Genomic DNA, 19,243 nt, shown 5'->3' on the forward strand with positions numbered 1-19,243 from the left:
ATTACCACCCTCACCTGTCCCTGCTGGGACAGTATACAACTGCTCCTGTTCCTGGAGAAAGGAGGCTCTTGCCTCATGCAAAAACAACATATTCCACACAGCTGTACCTGAATCAGAAGAAAAGCCCTTGATTCTGCAGCATAACCGTACTGTCAGGGAGAGAAAGAGAGAGAGTAGGAAGCAAGCTCAAGCCTCTGTGCATCATAGACAAGGTAGACCAGCTCTCAAGAGCTCTCCATCTGCAGCAATCCATCTCCCTTTCACAAAATGAGCCTCCCATGCATTGAAACTCGTTTTTGTGCTGCCCTCTCTCTCTCTCTCTTTTGGGAATTTATGCCCAAATTGTGACACATGGCATACATGTAACAATTTTCTTGTTTAAACCTTTTGGTCTAAAATTCTCCATCCTCGGTTCAAAATTTGACCTCGGCACAGACCAAAGGATTAATCCTCCTACAAAAACGAAGATAATGACGTGAACAAATTTTGGGGTCCAAAATAAGTAACTCCCTAAATTTTAGGAGTTGCTTCCATTGCATCCCACTAGTCTTTTGACCATCTTTGCAGACTATGGCTACATCCAAATTTACAATGTAGCTCAACTGAAAGTGAATTTCCACCGATGACCCCACATGGACTAATCTCTTGCAGATTTGTCCATCTTCACTTTGAACTAGTCTCTTCCAGGCTAGTTCTTCAACACACTTGTCCATATACACTTTCAGAAGTCTCTTCCAAGCTTGTCAATCTACAGTGCCATCAGTCTCTTCCAGAGTTGTACTGGACCTTAACTGTCTAGTCTTGACTCACTAGACATTCCTGTCCGTTTCACATACTGGCCATGCAACTCAGGCGTTTAGATTTCAAGAGGGATCCTTCCAAAAAGAAAAATCAAATAAAATATGTAATAAAGAAATCAACAAAAAGGTAATAGTTGTTACAGTCTTGTGACAGGCAAGCTGTCCTAGATGGTGATACACCCCCCCTCCATGGCTTCTTGCCCCCATCCCCCCCAGACCGTGCCTTGAGAGGCTTGTATACATGATGTATTTGTGACTTTCCATCAGCTCCAGCTAGTCTGTTGAGCATGAGTACTCCGTTGTAATCAGTTTTTGAGTAATATAACTAGCCACACTTTACTTGCAAAAGAAAAAAAGAGTTATTTTCTTTCTCTCTTCGTCTGCTTGTGTTTGTTTCTGTGTTTGAGTTTTGAGTTTTGCACATGTGTGTTTGTATCGTTGTGTTTTTTGTCGTGGTTGTACACTCCATGTTTGCTTAGTGCAAACCCTAGCAGCTACTCCACAATTTTCTTTAGACCACAATGTCACCATTGGACATTTACTGGTCCGGTTAGTGGCGTAGACCCCAAACTCACACCAAGTATCCACAAGTGCTTGTGGGGTAGAAGTTTGTGCAACTTTGGTGAATGTCACACACTGTTTGGAAATACACATCTTTGTGATAGATCTCGCCCTTGAAATCCTTGCAATTCTCCTTGATTGCAGTGCAATGCAACAGAAGAAAATAATCATTGAATGGGAAAAAGCATAGGTATTATAGTCTTAGCTTTCACTTAGGCAACACAAGTTCAAAGCCCAACACTGGAAGCATAAAATTAGCCTTCCTTCTCGGTAAGGGTGGTGATAACCTACTTTAACTTAAAAGTGCAACAATGATTAATCATAGAAAACTCGAAATTACACTTTACGAGTTAATCTTGGACAGCTGATACCACATTGACCCCAACAACTGGCACCCCTTGTGGTATTTCTTTATCTTGTGTTGCTGTAAGGTTGAAGTACATTGAGATTTGGGCTAATCTCCTTCAATTTTCAATACAAGTGCTATCATAAAATAACTAGTACTTCTTGGGCTCTATTTGCCCCTTGATGGTATGACAATCCAGGCTCAGTTTGCATCATCAATCTCTTGCATATGGGCCACAATAATTTGAGAAGCTACCCCTTGGAGCAACTGCAAATTAGTTCATTTAGGTGCTATATTGAGTGCTTCTTCAATTGGTCTTCTCCAATGGCTAAAATATGTTAAGAATTGCTAAGAGAATCTCATAGAATGAGAGGGAAAATCAATTGAAAGGAATATCTTTTGAATGGTGGCTCTAATGGCAATTTTGATGGTGCCAACATTTTTGGAAGGGGTATAAAAGCACATTGAGATTGCTGAGCCCCCCTCTTCTATTGCCACCTCTCATTGAGGTAGAGAAGAAAACCTGCTACTCTTATCCTCTCGTGCTGCGCAATCAGTTGTTGCCTCTATTAGAGGTTATTTGGTGGCGGTTGGTTTCTTCCTTAGCCTTTGAATGCTTGAGAGTTTCATAACTAGGAAGGTGACCCTTCTCATATAATAGATGACTAATTGAAGCTTCGGCGAGTGCACATGGGTAGCACAAAAGCTTCGGTGAGTGCACATGGATAGCACAAAATCCTCTATCCACAACCATAGTAACATAAAATGCAGGAAATAAGGCCTTCGAATGGGGGATCACCGTCTTGAAACGACAAAGATGGGGAATGCATTTCTATTTTCAAGAACATTCTACTTGCTATTCCCAATAGTTGTTCCCAATTAGGAATGTTTCCTAATCCATTCCCCTTCTTGGGAATAACAAAATAGTAGTATGTTGACAGTAAGAGCTGGGCAAAGAGATGAGATTTTACACAACACCCACACCCTAGGAAAAGTGAGAGCTTCAAATGCATGCTGTAGATTAGGACGCATTGGCTTATACATGCCATTTGTGTTTGTTAATCATGTAGATGTTGTTCTTTTGTCAATTGGATGCATCAAGATTAGCCTTAATCACATGACTGTATCCTTACATGGCCACACCATCTTTGAGATGGGTGCACATTCACCTCTACTGGACGTTGTATACCAAGGCTTGAGGCATCATGGGGTGTGAGGAGGGAGACCGAAGTGAAGGGGTTACGTGCAACAGGAGTACTGTATGTGCACTAATGGAGAGTGCACAGAGAGAAAAAACGTGAGTAGTGTGTGTACTAGTGTGGTACACACAAAGAATAAAAGAAGTATTTATACTTCGTGTACGTTACATTACCTTTAAGGGTGCGTACACATGTATAAGTAAATATATATATGGAAAGCATAATGAAGGGCCTTTACACCCAACCACCTCCCATTTAAAGATTAGGAGTGGACCTTTAACCAACTCCTACTAGTCGAATGCAATGCTCATGTTGAGCCTTTGCAAGACTTTTAGTGAGAACATTTGTAGGGTTTTCTTGTGTTTTAATCTTAGTTAGTGTAACTAGACCATCATCTAGAACCTGTTTGATAAAGTGGTACCGCATATCAATATGTTTGGTATGTGCATGAAACATGGCATTCTTAGCTAGACATATAGCACTGTGGCTATCACATCCAAGTACAAAGTGTTTTGGTGGGCAACTTAAAATCTTTGATCAAAGGGCCAAGCCAAATAGCTTCCTTTGAAGCATCAATGGTTGAAATGTATTTAGCCTCAGTGATAGAGAGTGCTATTATCTTTTGCAACCTAGAGCACTATGAGACTACCCCACCAGTCAAGGTGAAAATGCACCCACTGGTAGACTGCGAGTATCCAAGTCACCTGCCATGTTTGCATCACAATATCCTTCAAGATCTAATGTATCCTTTCCATAGCACATACATCTTCTTTGTGTACCCTTAGGGTACTGGAAGATGCATTTCATTGCCTCCCAATGCACTTTGCTAGGGTTTGACATAAACATGCTCACAACTCCTATTGCACGAGCAATATTAGGTCTAGTGGCAACCATAGCATACATGAGTGACCCAAAAGCTAAAGCATAGAAAACACCCTTCATAGTATTGACTAGCTTGTCATCTTTTGGGCAATCTGCTTTGCTAAGCTTAGTGTACAGTGGTAACGGTACACCAAGAGGTTTAGCATAAGCCATAGAAAACCTATAAGTACTTTATTGATGTACTTTTCTTGTGAGAGAAATAAGAGTTGCTGCTCTCTTTTTCTCGACGTATGCCCAAAATGTGTTTAGTTGCACCCAAATCCTTCATGGAGAAGGCTGAATTCAACTGTCTTTTCCATGCATTAACCCAGCTCTTATTCTTACCAATAGTAAGCATATCATCTACATAAAGCACAAGAATAATAAGGCTTCCATCATCAGCCTGTTTTGTATATAAGCAATGATCTGCATTACTTCTCTTGAACCCATATGAAAACATGAATGTATCAAATTTCTTATACCACTGTCTAGTAGCTTGCTTTAGACCATACAAGCTTCTCTTAAGCCTATACACCAAATGCTTCTTTCCTAGCATAACAAAGCCTTTGGATTGCTTCATGTATAGCTCTTCTTCTAAATTGCCATGCAAGAATGTAGTTCTAACATCCATCATATCAAGCTCCAGATCCATAGATGCTACAATGGCAAATAATACACAGAGTGGTCATCTTGACAATAGGTGAAAACACTTTGTGAAAGTCAATCCCTTCTTTATGTGTATAAGCCTTAGCCACAAGCCTGGCTTTGTATTTGGGTTTTGTCATCTACACACTTGATTTTATAGACCCATTTGTTAAGAATGGCTTTTCTATCTTTGGGCAATGGGACCAAATCCCATTTATCATTTAGATACAAGGATTTCATTTCTTTTTGCATAGCTAGCTCCCACTTTTTCTTTAACTCACAAGATTGTGCCTCCTTGTATGTAAGAGGCTTACCTTCATTTGTGAGTAAAATGCTGTCCAAAGAGGGATTGAACCTTTGTGTAAGTCTTCTGACACATGTAGACCTTCTCACCCAATGATCTGTATTCTCGGGCAATGGGTCTACATTCAAATGAATGTCAATAGCCTCATTATTTGGCTGTGCTGAACTATATTTTCAGGCTGCTGTAATTCATTTACAGCATGCTGATTATGCTGCCCAAGCTGATTTTCAGCATCCCTTTGATGTCCATTTTCATGTGGCTCAATAATAAGACATTAGCCATCAAAACCGGCATCAAACGGGGACTGAATTTTTAGTGGTTGATGGCTGTTCAAGTGGTTGATCGTGCTGAAATTTCACTTTCTTCTTGTCTAAGTTACTAGATTCATTAAATACCGCATCTTGGCTGCGTATTACCTTTTTCATGCTTGGAATCCATACTCTATAACCCATTTCACCTTCATCTCCATAACCCATGAAGATGCCTGTAATGGATTTCATGTCAAGTTTGGTTTTGCTATCAATAGGTTTCTTTTGTACTGCCTCTAGTGACAAGCATGGATCCTTTTTACTCTTTCCACATTCCACCACCAAAAGTAGTGAAGTAACCTTTGTTTTCTAACTGCCCAATTGAAAACAAACTCCTCTTGATGCTAGGTATAGACCTAACATCATGAAGAATCAATTCTTGGCTGTTTTCAAGAGCTAGGTGTGTAGTGCCAACTTTCTCTGTCACATGCACAGTTATTTCCTAGGTAAACTTTCCCAAGGTGATATGTTGCATAAGAAGAGAAACACTTCAAAGACAAAGTTACATGAAATGAAGCACCACTCTCAACAATCCGCGATTGTGACAAACCATCATGGGCAGACAACAAGGCATCTATTACATCCTTTTTAGTGATATACACGTCTTCTATTGTCATACCATGTAGATCTGAGGATGCAACCAACAAATCTGCAGTATCTTCATTTTCTTATATCTCTCCAGTGACAACCCTAGATACCATATTTGCCTTCTGTGTTTTTTTAGGGGGTAGAGTTGCTATCTTTCTCATTCTTTTTGCCTTTTTGCATTTATCTGTTTTTTGCATTCTTGTTTCTTCTTAAAAGGCTCGCAATGGAGCTTTTTATGCCCTTTGTGTTCACATTGGTAGCAAGTGACATCTTGCTGGTTTTCCTTACTTTTGCTGCGATTTTTGTGTTTATTTGCAACATTGATTTCTTTTCATTCCTTCCTCTTACATTATAGGCCGATCCATTGTTGTCCCGACTTGCCTTGCATCTAATCTCCTCATTGAGAATAGAACCACACACACCATCAAAAGTCAGGTTGGGGTTGTTGCTCAATGAGACGACCAATGCTTTCCATGAGTCTGGTAAAGTCATGAGGAAGAAGATAGTCTTTAAGTTGGAATCAAAAGGTGGCAAGTTTGCATTGTGTAAGCGACTCAAAATCCCAATAAATGCATTGAAATGCTTTGAGGTAGGCTTGGACTCACAGAGAGAGAGAGAGAGAGAGAGAGAGAGAGATTAGTGCGTGCACATTAGGCAATAGGGATGGATGAACATGTGGTAGGAGTGTGACACAAGTAAGAAGAAAAAAATAGAAAAAACGTCAATTTTTGGTCAGCAGGCCTAAAACGGCTGCTCCAAACAAGGAACGGCAAGGGGAATGGCAGAGAACGGGCTTGGGAACAGCAAGGAACGTTTCTTGGCTGTTTCACCTCCTCGAAGGGTTTGGAACGGGTTAGTATCTCCCGCAAAAGAAGTTGCAAAGGAAAATGTTGTATCTAGTGTGGTCATTGAAGAGCTCTCTGACATTGAAGAGATACTTGTTGTAGCCTCATGTAATGATGTACATATTATGGCAGTAATAGGTGATGTGTACATCACTAAAAAGGAGATAATTGATGTCTTACTTTCAGCTCATAATGGGCTATCTTAATCACGGATAGTAGATAGCGGTGCCTCTTTTCATGTTACTCTCTCTTTGGAGTCATTTTCTGAATACACTGCAGGTTGTCTAGTCAAGGTTTACTTGGGCAATAATTATGCATGTGAAATAGAGGATGTAGGTACCATTCACCTAGCCCTTGAGAATAGCCAAGAGCTGATTTTGCAAGATGTCAAATATCTACCTAGCATAAAGAAAAGTCTACTATCAGTTGGCCAGCTTGATGCAAGAGGGCATCTTACTACCTTTGGTGGTGGAACTTGGAAGGTCCACAAGGGCTCTATGCTGATTGTCAAAGGCAGCAAAAGGGGGACTTTGTGTTATTTGCATTGTAAAGCATTACTTGGCAAGTTTTTGGTTATGGCTAAAGTTCATTTACAGATGGAAATTTGGCACAAACAACTTGGCCTTACGAGCCAGAAAGGTCTTCAGGTTCTCTCTCCTTTAGGAAGATTTGATGTAAAAGGATCTAGTCTCGACTTTTGTGATGATTGCATATATGGAAAACATGTGAAGTCTCCTTATTACTCTGGTGTTGTTAAAAAATCCAATGCTCTTGACTTAATACACTTTGATGTGTGCACTATGCCTATTAATTCACATGGGGATGCACGGTATTTTGTCACTTTTATTGACGATTTCAGTAAAAAGTCATGGGTATATGTATTAAAGAGCAAAAAGGAAGTGTTGGACGCTTTTAAAAGGTTTCATGCTTTTGTTACCACATAGAAAGGGCTTAAGTTAAAAGCTATAAGAATGAATAATGGAGGCGAGTATGTTTCAAATGAATTGAAAAAATTTTGTGAGATGCATGGCATTAAGAGAAAGTTGATAACCCCTAACAATCTTGCATCAAATGGCGTAGCTAAAAGATATAATCGCACACTTTGTGAGAGAGTTGGATGCATGTTGTCCACAGCTAATCTCTTACAACAGTTCTTGGGAGAGGCTCTTAAAATTGTAGTTGATGTGTGCAATCACTCTCCCAATTGTGCATTGAAAAATGACATTCTTGAAGAGGTTTGGTCAGGCAAACCTGCTTTACATGACCATTTGCGTGTCTTTGGTTGTGATGTCTTTGTGCATATTCTTGTAAATCAGAGGACTAAACTAGACATGAAATCCATCAAAGGCATCTTTATGGGATATGGAGATGAGGGAGAGATGGGATATGGAGTTTGGTTTCCTCAAGATAGGAAGATAATACGCATCTGAGACTTAATGAGGCAAAGTTGTTGAAAAGTGCTACACATGGTGTCCTTGACAAAAAGAAGGTCAAATTTCAGCATGAATAGCTAGCCATTCAACAACCGTTAGTTGAAGATTCTATCCCTTTAGATGTTAAAAATGAGCAGCAACCTATTGTGCTACAGCCAGAAGATAATGGACAGCAAATAGATGCACATGATGAAATAGGACAGCAACAAGAACATGCTAAAAACATATTACAACAGCAAGAAAATGTCGAAAACCAGCCACTAGGTGATGGTGTGCACATACCTGAGGATGCAAGCCCATTGCCTATCAATACAGATCATTGGGTAAGAAGGTCTATACATATTAAAAGGCAGCCATAGAGGTTTCAGCCATCTTTGGATTGTGTTTTATTAACTGATGAAGGTGAGCCTCTAACATTTAGAGAAAGTGGGAGCTTGCTATGCAAGAAGAGATGAAGTCTCTATATTCGAATAACACATGGGAGCTTGTACCTTTGCCCAAGGATAGGAAAGCTACTCCTAATAAATGGGTTTATAAGGTGAAATGTATTGATGGGAAGCTTAAATACAAGGCACGTTTGGTTGCTAAGGGCTATACACAAAAAGAAAGCATAGACTTTCAGGAGGTTTTTTCACTAGTGGTGATGATGACTACGCTCCGTGTTTTATTTGCTCTCACTGCATCCTTGGATTTAGAGTTGGATCAAATGGATGTGAAGATTACTTTTCTTCATGTGACTTGGATGAAGAGCTATATACGAAACAACCCAAAGGTATTGCTATTCCAGGGAAATAGCATTTAGTTTGTAAGCTGAAATGCAACTTATATGGGCTGAAGCAAGCCCCCAAACAGTGGTATAAAAAGTTTGATACTTTTATGCTCAGCCATGGATTCAAATGCAGTCATGCAGATCATTGCTTATATACTAAAAAGGTTGATGATGGAAGCCATATTGTGTTGGTTTTATATGTGGATGACATGCTAATTCCAAGAAAGCGTAAGAGTGCTCTATATGCTCTTAAAAGGCAGCTGAGTGCAGCCTTTTCAATGAAAGATTTGGGAGTAGTTGAACACATTTTGGGCATGCACATTAAAAGAGAGAGAGGGCAGCACTTGTTGTTTCTCTCACAAGACAAGTACATCAGCAAAGTACTTTACAGATTTAATATGGTTGATGCTAAGCCTCTTGGTGTGCCTTTATTGCCATAGACAAAGCTTAGTAAAGCTGATTGCCCAGAAGATGATGTAGTTGCTATTGCTATGAAGGGCATACCTTATGCATGAACTTGTGATTCTTTGATGTATGCCACGGTTGCAGCTCGTCTTGACATTGCTCATGCAGTGGGAGTGTTAGTAGATTCATGTCTAACCCTAGTAAACCACATTGAGAAGTAGTGAAATGTATCTTTAGGTACTTAAAAGGTACACAAGACAAGTGTATATGCTATGGAAAGGGTACACTAGAGTTGCATGGATTCTTTATTCGGACATGGCAAGAGATCTTGACACTCGAAAATCTACTAGTGGGTATGCCTTTACTTTGGCTGGTGGGGCTATTTCTTGGTGTTCAAGGTTGTAGAAAATTGTAGCACTAAGTACTACAAAAGCTAAATATATTTCAGCCACAGAAGCCTTTAAGGAAGCTATTTGGCTTGGCCGTTTGGTCAAGGATTTTGGTCTTTCTTTACATCCGCCAGTACTTGATTGTGATAGCTAGAGTGCAATATGTCTGGCTAAGAATGCCATGTTTCATATACCTACCAAACACATAGATGTTTGGTATTACTTCATTTGACTGGTATTACTTCATTCAACAAGTATTGGATGATGGTCTTGTCACACTGACTAAGGTCAAAACCCAAGGTAACCCTGCAGATGTTCTCACTAAAAGCCTTGCAAAGGCTCAGCATGAGCATTGCATTCGACTAGTGGAAGTTGTATAGCTTAAAGGTACCACTTTTGGCCTTTAAGTGAGAGGTTGTTGGGTGTAAAGTCCCTTTGGGTATAAACTCCCATTAAACCTTGTGTGTATAAACTTGCAAGTGTGAACATACCCTTTATTTGTACCCTAACATATAAATACATTTTCATTATTTGTATACCCTAACATAGTGGTACACTCATCCTTGATTCCCTCACTCTCACTCTTAGCTCTGTCCTTTCTCATTCTTGTCTCGCACTCCATTGCACTGTGCCCCAACAATCCCTCAGTTGGCTCATCACTGATAAAGACTTGTCACCTCTCTCACTACACCACTGCACTTCTTCACACAACTCAACATCAAGAAATCGAAAGCAAATGGATAGTTTCATACAAAAGCTAACATCTCATTAGCTTTGTTGATTATGGGCTTTGCTCATGAAAGCTTGCCAATATCCTTAAAAAGATTGTTCGGACAATGAGCTATAAAAAAGGAATTTGTGATGTTTGAAGAGCAACCCTCAAGTATAGCTCCAATACCTGTATTTGCTATATCAACATTTGCCACAAAAGTAGCTATCTGTGCTCCAACCATCTCAATGGCGTTTATCGAGTCATGTGCAAATACATCCATGCTCTTCCCCATGCCTAAAGCATCATGAGAAAAATTAATGCACATCTCACCTCTACACCATGTGACAAGCCCATGGATAGATCTCTTGCATGTACTCGAACCATCTTCAATGAGAGTGACTCCATTGTGTTCCCAGAGCTGGTTTGCATTCTTAGAGGTAGATGATGATGGCTATTATGTGGGCCATATTCTCAAATTGTCTATGCCCTGCCCTTCAAATACTCGGACATAAAGATACATATAATAATTTTAGCTTTTGTTTCAGGAGATCATAGAGACGAAGTGATAGAATTCTTTCAAAATGCAAAGTTTATAATACTTATCGAGATTAAATTTTACCTTACAACATACAAAGCTATGTGTTCATGGTTGAAGATTAGAGCAACCCCAATTTCGAGTTGGGTATAAAGGACCTTCGTTACGCTTCGCGAGTATATATTTACTTGTACATTTGAACACACCCTTATGAGTGCAAGTGTACCGTATTCTAAATATAAATACATTCTTTTATTCTTTGTGTGTACCGCACTCGTACACACCCTACTTACGTTTTTGCTCTCTCTGCACTCTCTACTGTTGCACACACTGCACTCCTGCTACACACCCCCCCTTCAAACTTGTATCAAGGCTTCGATCAAGGCGTGTGCGCTTCCCGAAGTCCGTGCGAGTCAAATCCAACTCATTTGGCGCGAGAAAATCATTGGGTTGTCACTTTTTGGGTCACATCTGTGTTAGACTATCAATCCACATGCCAAAGACCCTAAATCTGATACATGTGCAGGTCCTTTTGCTCAGGCAAGCAAGCACAGGTTGTTTTTTGTTCAGGCAAGCAAGCTCAGGTCATTTTTGCTTAGACAGACAGGTTGAAACCCTAAAATCAAACAGATGACCACTTGCAGTACCTTTTGGAACAATGTGACAACTCTTCGGCCCTCCTGTGGTCAGGTGGCATTGTTGCTGTCAGTTCTGGACTGACATTCATTAAATTTGGAGCAATCTTTGGACACTATAACAGTCAGCCCTTTTGGGATTTTCTCTGATTTTACACAGTGAATGCTTGTGCAATGACCCAAAACTTGCAGACATTGTACACATTGGCTTTGGAACATTTTTGCTCAGCTAAGTTGAATTCACTGGCATTGGTGCATGTCTCAACCTGAGAAATTTGGGGCTTTTGCAAAATTTGTTAGATTTCTGCAACATTTGCCCTTGTTTGGCACTCGAGAACCTGTATTAATACAATTAGGGCAGATTTGTCAGAGAAATTTAGGGATTGTTCACATTGGCGATGTATTTTGCGCTAATTCATGCTTTGGCAATGAAATAGCAGCAAATTCATTGTTGAGTAGGAGAAATTCTTACTTTGGGATATATATCAAATGTTGTCAAAAGGCAGCTTCCTTTAGTACATGTATTCCTGAATGCTTATTGTGCAATGAAACAATGCTATATACAGCACTCGGGCTGTTGCATATGGGCATTATGGTGATGTATTGGAGTGGGAGTTGTCTTGTATGCATACTTATCACCTCGTGCATGTATATGCTGTAATCAGCCTATTTGGGCTGAAGTTGCAGCAAATTATCTACTCCTTGAGCACCTTTGGAAGTGCATTTTTTCACTTCCATAAGCCAGGCCATCAGCTCCTTTGTTCGTAGCAAATGTGGAACCCATACAGCCATATTGCCTCCGAGAAGAGGAGCAGCCTTGGTGTACAAAATGCCAGTGATCCTGCCCTTGTGAGTGCCAATTTTTCCATGCTCTGCAAGAATGTAATTGCAAAGGCAGATCCCTTTACTCAGTAAGAGTAGGAGCAGGCTTGAAGATGTGTTCCAGAGCCCTTGGAGGGGAGTAGAAGAGGCTGTAAAGGAGACTACAAATGAGATGGAAGATTGGAGTTCATAGATGGGGCTTGAGCCCAGCTCTAGTTGAGGATGGATAGATGCAATTTGCTGTCTGGCGCATGTTTTGATTTAGCATTCATGTCAGGTGTCTATGTTTTTGGTCCACTTGAGAGATTTGTATTGGCTTGTGCTTATGCCCTTTAGGTACTTTCTATTTGTACTGCAGGATTTGCCTATATTTATAGCTTTCTTTCATAGCTTTAGCCTTTTTTCCATGTACCCAGTCTCATTTGTAGCATCAAGAAGTCTTATGACTTAAAAAGATATTATTTGGTGTACTGTTCATTTTCGTTTTTTAGTGCGATATGGTCTTAAATGTGATGCTTTTGAAGTGTCTTGTAAGCATAGTAACATGGGATGGCCATTTTCTAGCTTCCTTTCCCAGTCCCAACCTGTGCCTGTACTGTTCCAGTCCTGTCCATATGCTAGGACCTCCTGTCATGGTGACAGGATTGGATGGCAGTGACATGGAACAAACTACAGGCTTAGCTTCAGGGATTAGAGGCAATGGAGTCTCACAGAAACACTTGACATTTCACGACTCTGCTGGCTGCTCCAAATTAGAAAAGCTGACAAGATACAGTCGGAGATGGAAGATTATCAAAGTCATTAAGGAATATGAGATCAGATGCAAAAGGTAACTGAGAAGCAGCAATAATTCTTTAGTTCAGTTTTTGACATCCTCTACTTCCTGACAGGTCATTGGGTTCTTGGAAGCTCTAGGGTAAGTTAGAAATACGAGAAAGTGCGGGAGAGTGCAAGTCGCTTTCACAAGAGGGATTCAGTTGCTAATCTGAATTCCGTCTCAGTTTCTGTGCAAGGTAGGTACTCACCAGAGCAGCAACCTGGGAGCATTGAGTATTCTCTCTTTTACCCTTCTAGGAGGTCCTCTCTTGTACACCTGTAGGCTTCGCCTGTGGCACTTTCATGTGAATTCAGCACATGTTGATGGTAAAGTGCCAATTATTGTACACCTAGGGAAAAATATGGAAAGATTTTACGTGCTGAAATTGTTTGAGATTTGATGACATGAATAAATAGGTGATATGAAGAGGATGTGAATTAGTGTCTGTTTTGAAAACATACATTTATGGGGTTTTGTAAAGGCAAATATTACAGCTTTTGACCTAGCATGTGGGACTTTTAAACAAATCACTGGTTGGATCATTAGTTGAAATTTGACACTCCCAGCATGTTCATTTCACAATACAAGTCCCCCAAGATGTGATTTTGGCACCTGGCCTCTCTAGCCTATAGGTTATTGTTTTACATTCTTAGCATTCAGACTCTTTTTCTTTCCTGTCACCCTAGACCAGAGGGAGAAAATTTTGATGCTTAGATGAAACCTGCTATTTGTTCCTAACATTAGGCTAAAAGAAATCCAGGGTGTCTGAACTTTATGAATGCATTACACAACTTTTGACCCCTAAATGTGGTACTGCAGGTCACATTACTAGCTGCTGGAATGGTGGTTTTGGGTGCTGTTGTATGGCGGTATTCTAGGAAAAGCTGATGGAATTCTCAAGCTCTTTCATTTGATGAGCCAGAGTGCATCCTTACATCCAGACAATTGCCCTAATCTATTGATTCAAACTCTCATTGGACTTCAAATGTTTCATCTCAGGGAATTGTCATGCTCTGGAAGGTGTGGTGCTAGCCTTTTCTATGGACTGGCAGCTCAATGCTCTCACTTCTCAAGTAAAGTGTTTTATCCAAAACCAGTGTAGAGGGCTGGATAAATTGCCTTACAACTCTGCAGCAGTCATGTTTTCACTGAATCATGCAACCTTTGGGCAATAAAGAGGCCCATCCACAAATCCTCTGATTGATTAGGGTGGTCCACATTATAGTGAGTATACAGCTGCAAGATAACAGGCTAACAGCATTATACCCAAGGCTGCACTTCGACTCTACAGAAGTGTCATTTTTGTGGTTGTCTCATAGACAAGATTTGTCTTTGGGTAAAGTCAGATCAACAAAATTGTTTGGACAGTTAATATATTTTGTTTAGCCCAAGAAAAGAAACACTCCGGTATTATGTCCAAATTCTTATGTATCACCCATTATTGACTCTTACACCTAATACCCAAATTCTTATGTATAACCATTTTTTACTTTTACATTCTACATCTATGGGCCTGATAAAAGGTCCCCTGCTCGGCAACTATGCAGTGCTCACTTTGCATGGCATCATATTGATGGAAGTGTCTACTCTTTTTAGAGACAGAGTGTTTAACTTTGTCACCTCATACTTCTCTTTAAATTTAATGATTGTGGATCTCTATCATATGTGCAGTGTTTGTATATTGCAACTTGTAAGGGGTGTGTGCAGCTCTCTTGGTGTGGTGTAGACATGACCCAAAAACTTGCATACTAAAATTTCTATCTTGTCCAACTGTGCGAAAAATAGAAGAGATGCTGCCATTCAGTTCCACTAGAGAGCACTACTTTGATGTCAGTGTGGTGTTGATCAAATCAATTTCCTCTTTATTCAATTGTCTTTTCGTGAAGTCTTCTCACCTTTTTCATATCAGGTGATGGATATCAAAAGAGAGGGCCATAGGTCTCAAATCAAATGCCTTGCTTTATTTTTTATTTCCATCCTCAATCATTTGTAGTGCCTTTTGACAATAGCCAGATCTTTAAATTGGCTACTCACACTAAACTAAACGTTAGATATTCCATCCTAAACCTGGGCTTAAACAATGCAATAATCTGCATGAGCAAGCAAACGGGGTTTGTAGGGGATCAGATGAGTATCTTGGGATTGAAGACTAGTTGTCCCATGAATTGACCAATGCTATTTTTAAAGGAATATTTGCTAAATAATCACATTTTATCCTCTAGTTTGATTAGAGAAAATTGAGAATGAATTGTTGACAGACACCCTCCCCTCTTGGTTCCTTTTTCTTGATTGGAAAAGCAATTCAACTAAATCTCTTTGATTGTCAATAAGAATGTATGATACAAATATAGACAATTTGGACACTTTGCAAGATAATGGTTTAAAAAGGGAACAAGAATGTAGTGGTGTTTGGGTAGCAGCTTTCGTCTTTATTATCGTGCTTGAAGAAATGGAGGTGAGTTGATAGAAAGGGGGATGGTGAATGATGTTACGTGTGATTCCCCTTTTTGACCCTTGCTAATACAAGACAATCAACACCAAGAATATGTGGAATAGTCTATTGATTGTCAATATCAAAATGATCAATCAAATCATAGATGTGTTGAAGGCTTTCAAGCCCTTGTACTCTAGGTTAGTCCAAAACAAAAGACAACCACATTTGCAAGTGGTTCTCTCTTTGTTACGAGAAACCTTGTCCTCACGAGGCCAATGCATTACAACAATTGCAAGATGTGCTAGCTATGGATTAGGGTGAATATAAGCAATTGTATGAATTGGTTGCTTCTATAGTTAAAATGCTTCATAGGCTATATGTGCACTCCACCTATAGTTGGTAAGTGCACAAGTCTGACAAATTGTCTTCACTTGGGTCCCCTTGGGTAGCTTGCTCTTGCCTATAGTCAAAAGTGTCCACAAAACCTTGGTTTGTTCCAATTGTGTTACCTCACAATGAATCTCTTTGTGTGTCTCGTGCGAAAGAACAAAGCTTTCCTAGCTTAATTGGGGGGACTTGTACTAGTTCTTTTTGAGCTAGCACTGGAAACATATATTCTTGCAAAATTTCTTGCATACATGTTAAATAATGCCATGTGTGGAGGCTTCCTAGAGAGCTTGAGCATTCACACTATCTTGCATCTACTCTTGAGTCAAGTGACTCAAACTTAATTGGTAGCTTTTAAACTATCATGGTTGGCCACACAATGGCTAAGTTATATGCCTCCATTCTTGAGTAGAGTTGAGTTGATGCGCATAGAAAGCATGACCTAAAGCTAGGGATATGCTAGATTTAGGGCGTGACTTTTGATACTATAGTTCTTCATACTCAAAGATGTTATTGAGTAGGATAGAGCCCTTGGGTAGTGGATCTACTATTGCTTTGTGAATTTCCACATAGCTTTTGTTACAATTTCGAGAGCGAGATTCATGCACAACTTATCTTACATGAGAGCACTTAGAGAGCTCATTTAGGGAGTTCTATTGCAATATGAGAGGGTGGTTGGTAGAGTATGGATACCTTAGGGTGCTTCAACTCGTGTTCAGTTGACCATTAGAGCTAAAAGGGATGCCCTTTTTTATTGATACCTTTTGGAATGCATTGATGAGATTTTTGAGTATGCTTCCAAGGGAGCTAGATAGAAGAGTTGAGCTAGCATACATATATGGGGTCTTATTCACATGGCCCAATTTCTTTATGAGGGACATAGTAGATACTAGCTTGAGAGAAGGATATACAACATTAGGTAGTTGGATAGGATATGCTCATACATATAGTTCTAAGGGCCCCATACTAAGCTATGGCTATTTGATATGGGGAAATATCCTTCATCACTCTAGTAGATCAGGCCATACATATGATGGATGGAGATTGATGGAGAGACACTTGGTATCTATGCTTTCTAGAATGATCAGATATAAGGCTTCCGTTCCACACAAGACCTTCAAAGCTGAGTTGGGGGCCTCCCTCGATTTTGGTGAAAGTTGTGATTAAATCTATATAATTTATACATAGCTTGTGGAAGTTGTTAAAACAAAAATATATGTAACTTGCCCTTGAGACCTCACAATAGCATTCTACTAAGGGAGATATTTAATATTGATGTGGCTAGATATCATCCTAGTTTTAGTTACATGGCTTTTAGCATGGATAGACTACCACCTTTTAGTACTCCCTTGATGCACCATCTCTCACATTCATCAACTCAAAAATTGGAGTGATCATTAGACGTGATTATATTCAGTTGGAGACTAGGAGGACATGGCTAATGCTAGAATATGAGTTGGAAATGAAGACAACTTTTAATCAACAAAATCTTGCCCACACTACTAATGATGGGTTTATTGTTCACTTGTGATATATGGATGATCACCTATGTTGTGGGATTACATGTGCAAGTGGTCAATTATGCACACCTTGAGAAGTGCATATGCAAGGTTTGCATGCTAGAGCTAGAGATAGTGGAGCATTGCAACTACAATTGCTCGATCTATGATGAGAGTCGGGGGTATTACATTGTCTATTCAAGGATAGTTTTGAGATGCTATCTCGAGTCATTTCCTATAGTGATCAAAGTTCCATTAGTTTCTTTCTTTTGGATATACAAGGATGTAGATAGAGATTCCTCAATGCTAGAGCACCAATACATTAGGGGCTTATCCAGAGGTAGCTCACAGATTTCTTTACCATGGTACCTTGGGAGCCTTTGAGAAATTTCAGTATGCCTGAGAGAAGTACTAAGGATTCCTTCATAGAGCTTGAGCTTACATCTACTCCAGAAATATAGATTGATTAGATGGTTCAACTTGATTGATCTAGACATCCTAATTCTCAATTGATGTGTCAACTACACATGCATAGCACAACCCACGAGATTTTTTCTCTAGTTAGAGCAAGGGTCCAAGTTTTTTTTCCACATGGAACAAGAAATTGAGGCTATGGGACATGGACTCGAGGCTATGCAACATGGACTAATGAGGGATTTCTTAGGAGGATATGTATCCTCATGGCCTCCCTAGGCCACGTCATCTACCTTCGATTTTGGTTTAGTCTTTCGATAGCTAGGTACTCCTATCACCTATAATAGTGCCATTTAGGATTTCCTACCAACATTTAGATTTTAACTACCATTTCTTTCCCAAATAGTTGTATTATCTTATAGGTGGCTGTAACTTATGGTCTCATAGGTCTTTTTGGACTTTTGTAGACATCAATACAACATTTGGTTGTGTGTGTGTGTGTGTGTGTACACATGGAAAATTTTCATCTTAGCTCGAATCAACAATTGTCTCACCAACAAAGGATATAGTTCACCCATCACTATTTGCATCTTATATGTCTCACAATCCATCTTTATCTCTCATAAGAACATTTTTGTTCATAGCTTCCTTTCCCTCTCATCCATATACTCCATAGCTTTGCTAGCAATATTGCTCGTAGTTAGCTTGAGCCTCATAATTGAGGTGTCTTTTTTGCATTTTTCGTGTTTCCTTTATTTTCCTCCTTTTTCTCTTGCCTTTCCTCCCATTTTTCGATCAATGATATGTTTACTTATAGAGGCTTGAATGTTTTCTAAACCTTGCTAACCACCTCTCCCTATGGAGCAAGAACAACACCTAGGAATGACGGTTAGACCTTAGTTCTTGATCTGACAATGAGATATACCCAAAGACTTTCTCAATATCCTTAGCATTACCTCCCAAACCTAATCAAGATCCAAGGACATGGAAGGCATACTTGTCTTAATGAATTTGCAACTTGAAAATAGAGAAGGTGGTTTGGAAAGACTCATTAATCAAAGTGCTTATTCACGTGATAGAGCTAGAGGAAAAGCTAGCATGAAATGTGGATATAGCTAATACCAAGATTGAGATGAACCCAAGAAAAAATGTAAGAAGAAAAATATAGGGAAATCAAAATAGTGAAGGAGGTAGATAAGCATGGTCTGATAGACACAATTTTTCAAAAACATGAGAAAAAAACTAGATGATGAAGACCATCCTTGCATATACGGTAGAGACTGGCTATAAGAAAAAGAGGTCAATGGGATGGCACCATGGAAAATCATCAAGTAAGGAAAGAATTGAGAAATTTTGAATTTTGGAAGTATGCTAGATAGATAAATTTGAAATATTAAAGGTGTTGAAATGTTTCAAGGGAACCAAAGTATGAATCGTAGATGAATTAACATCAACATAACTAAAAGCATAAACATGTGAAATCTACAAGATGAAATCGGGTAGAAAGGAGGAAATATGGGTAGTTTATCAAGGTG

The 19,243-nt window shown here is 39.5% G+C and overlaps 1 protein-coding gene across 5 annotated transcripts in view; it reads left to right on the forward strand.

Annotated features, from left to right (window-relative positions):
* Positions 1 to 14,645, forward strand: part of LOC148039917 (Insulinase (Peptidase family M16) protein) — a 96,556-nt gene extending 81,911 nt beyond the window's left edge. For all 5 annotated transcript variants that reach the window (XM_087695220.1, XM_087695201.1, XM_087695210.1 and 2 more), the window contains one exon: positions 13,794 to 14,645. In XM_087695220.1, the coding sequence (XP_087551346.1) occupies positions 13,794 to 13,862 (69 nt within the window). In that variant the 3' untranslated portion in view covers positions 13,863 to 14,645. The remainder of the gene's footprint in view (positions 1 to 13,793) is intronic.
* Positions 14,646 to 19,243: the final 4,598 nt, after the last annotated feature.

Source organism: Lygodium microphyllum, chromosome 2, assembly GCF_053477565.2.
Source record: "Lygodium microphyllum isolate KBCC chromosome 2, Lygodium_microphyllum_v1.1.10, whole genome shotgun sequence".
NCBI lineage: Eukaryota > Viridiplantae > Streptophyta > Polypodiopsida > Schizaeales > Lygodiaceae > Lygodium > Lygodium microphyllum.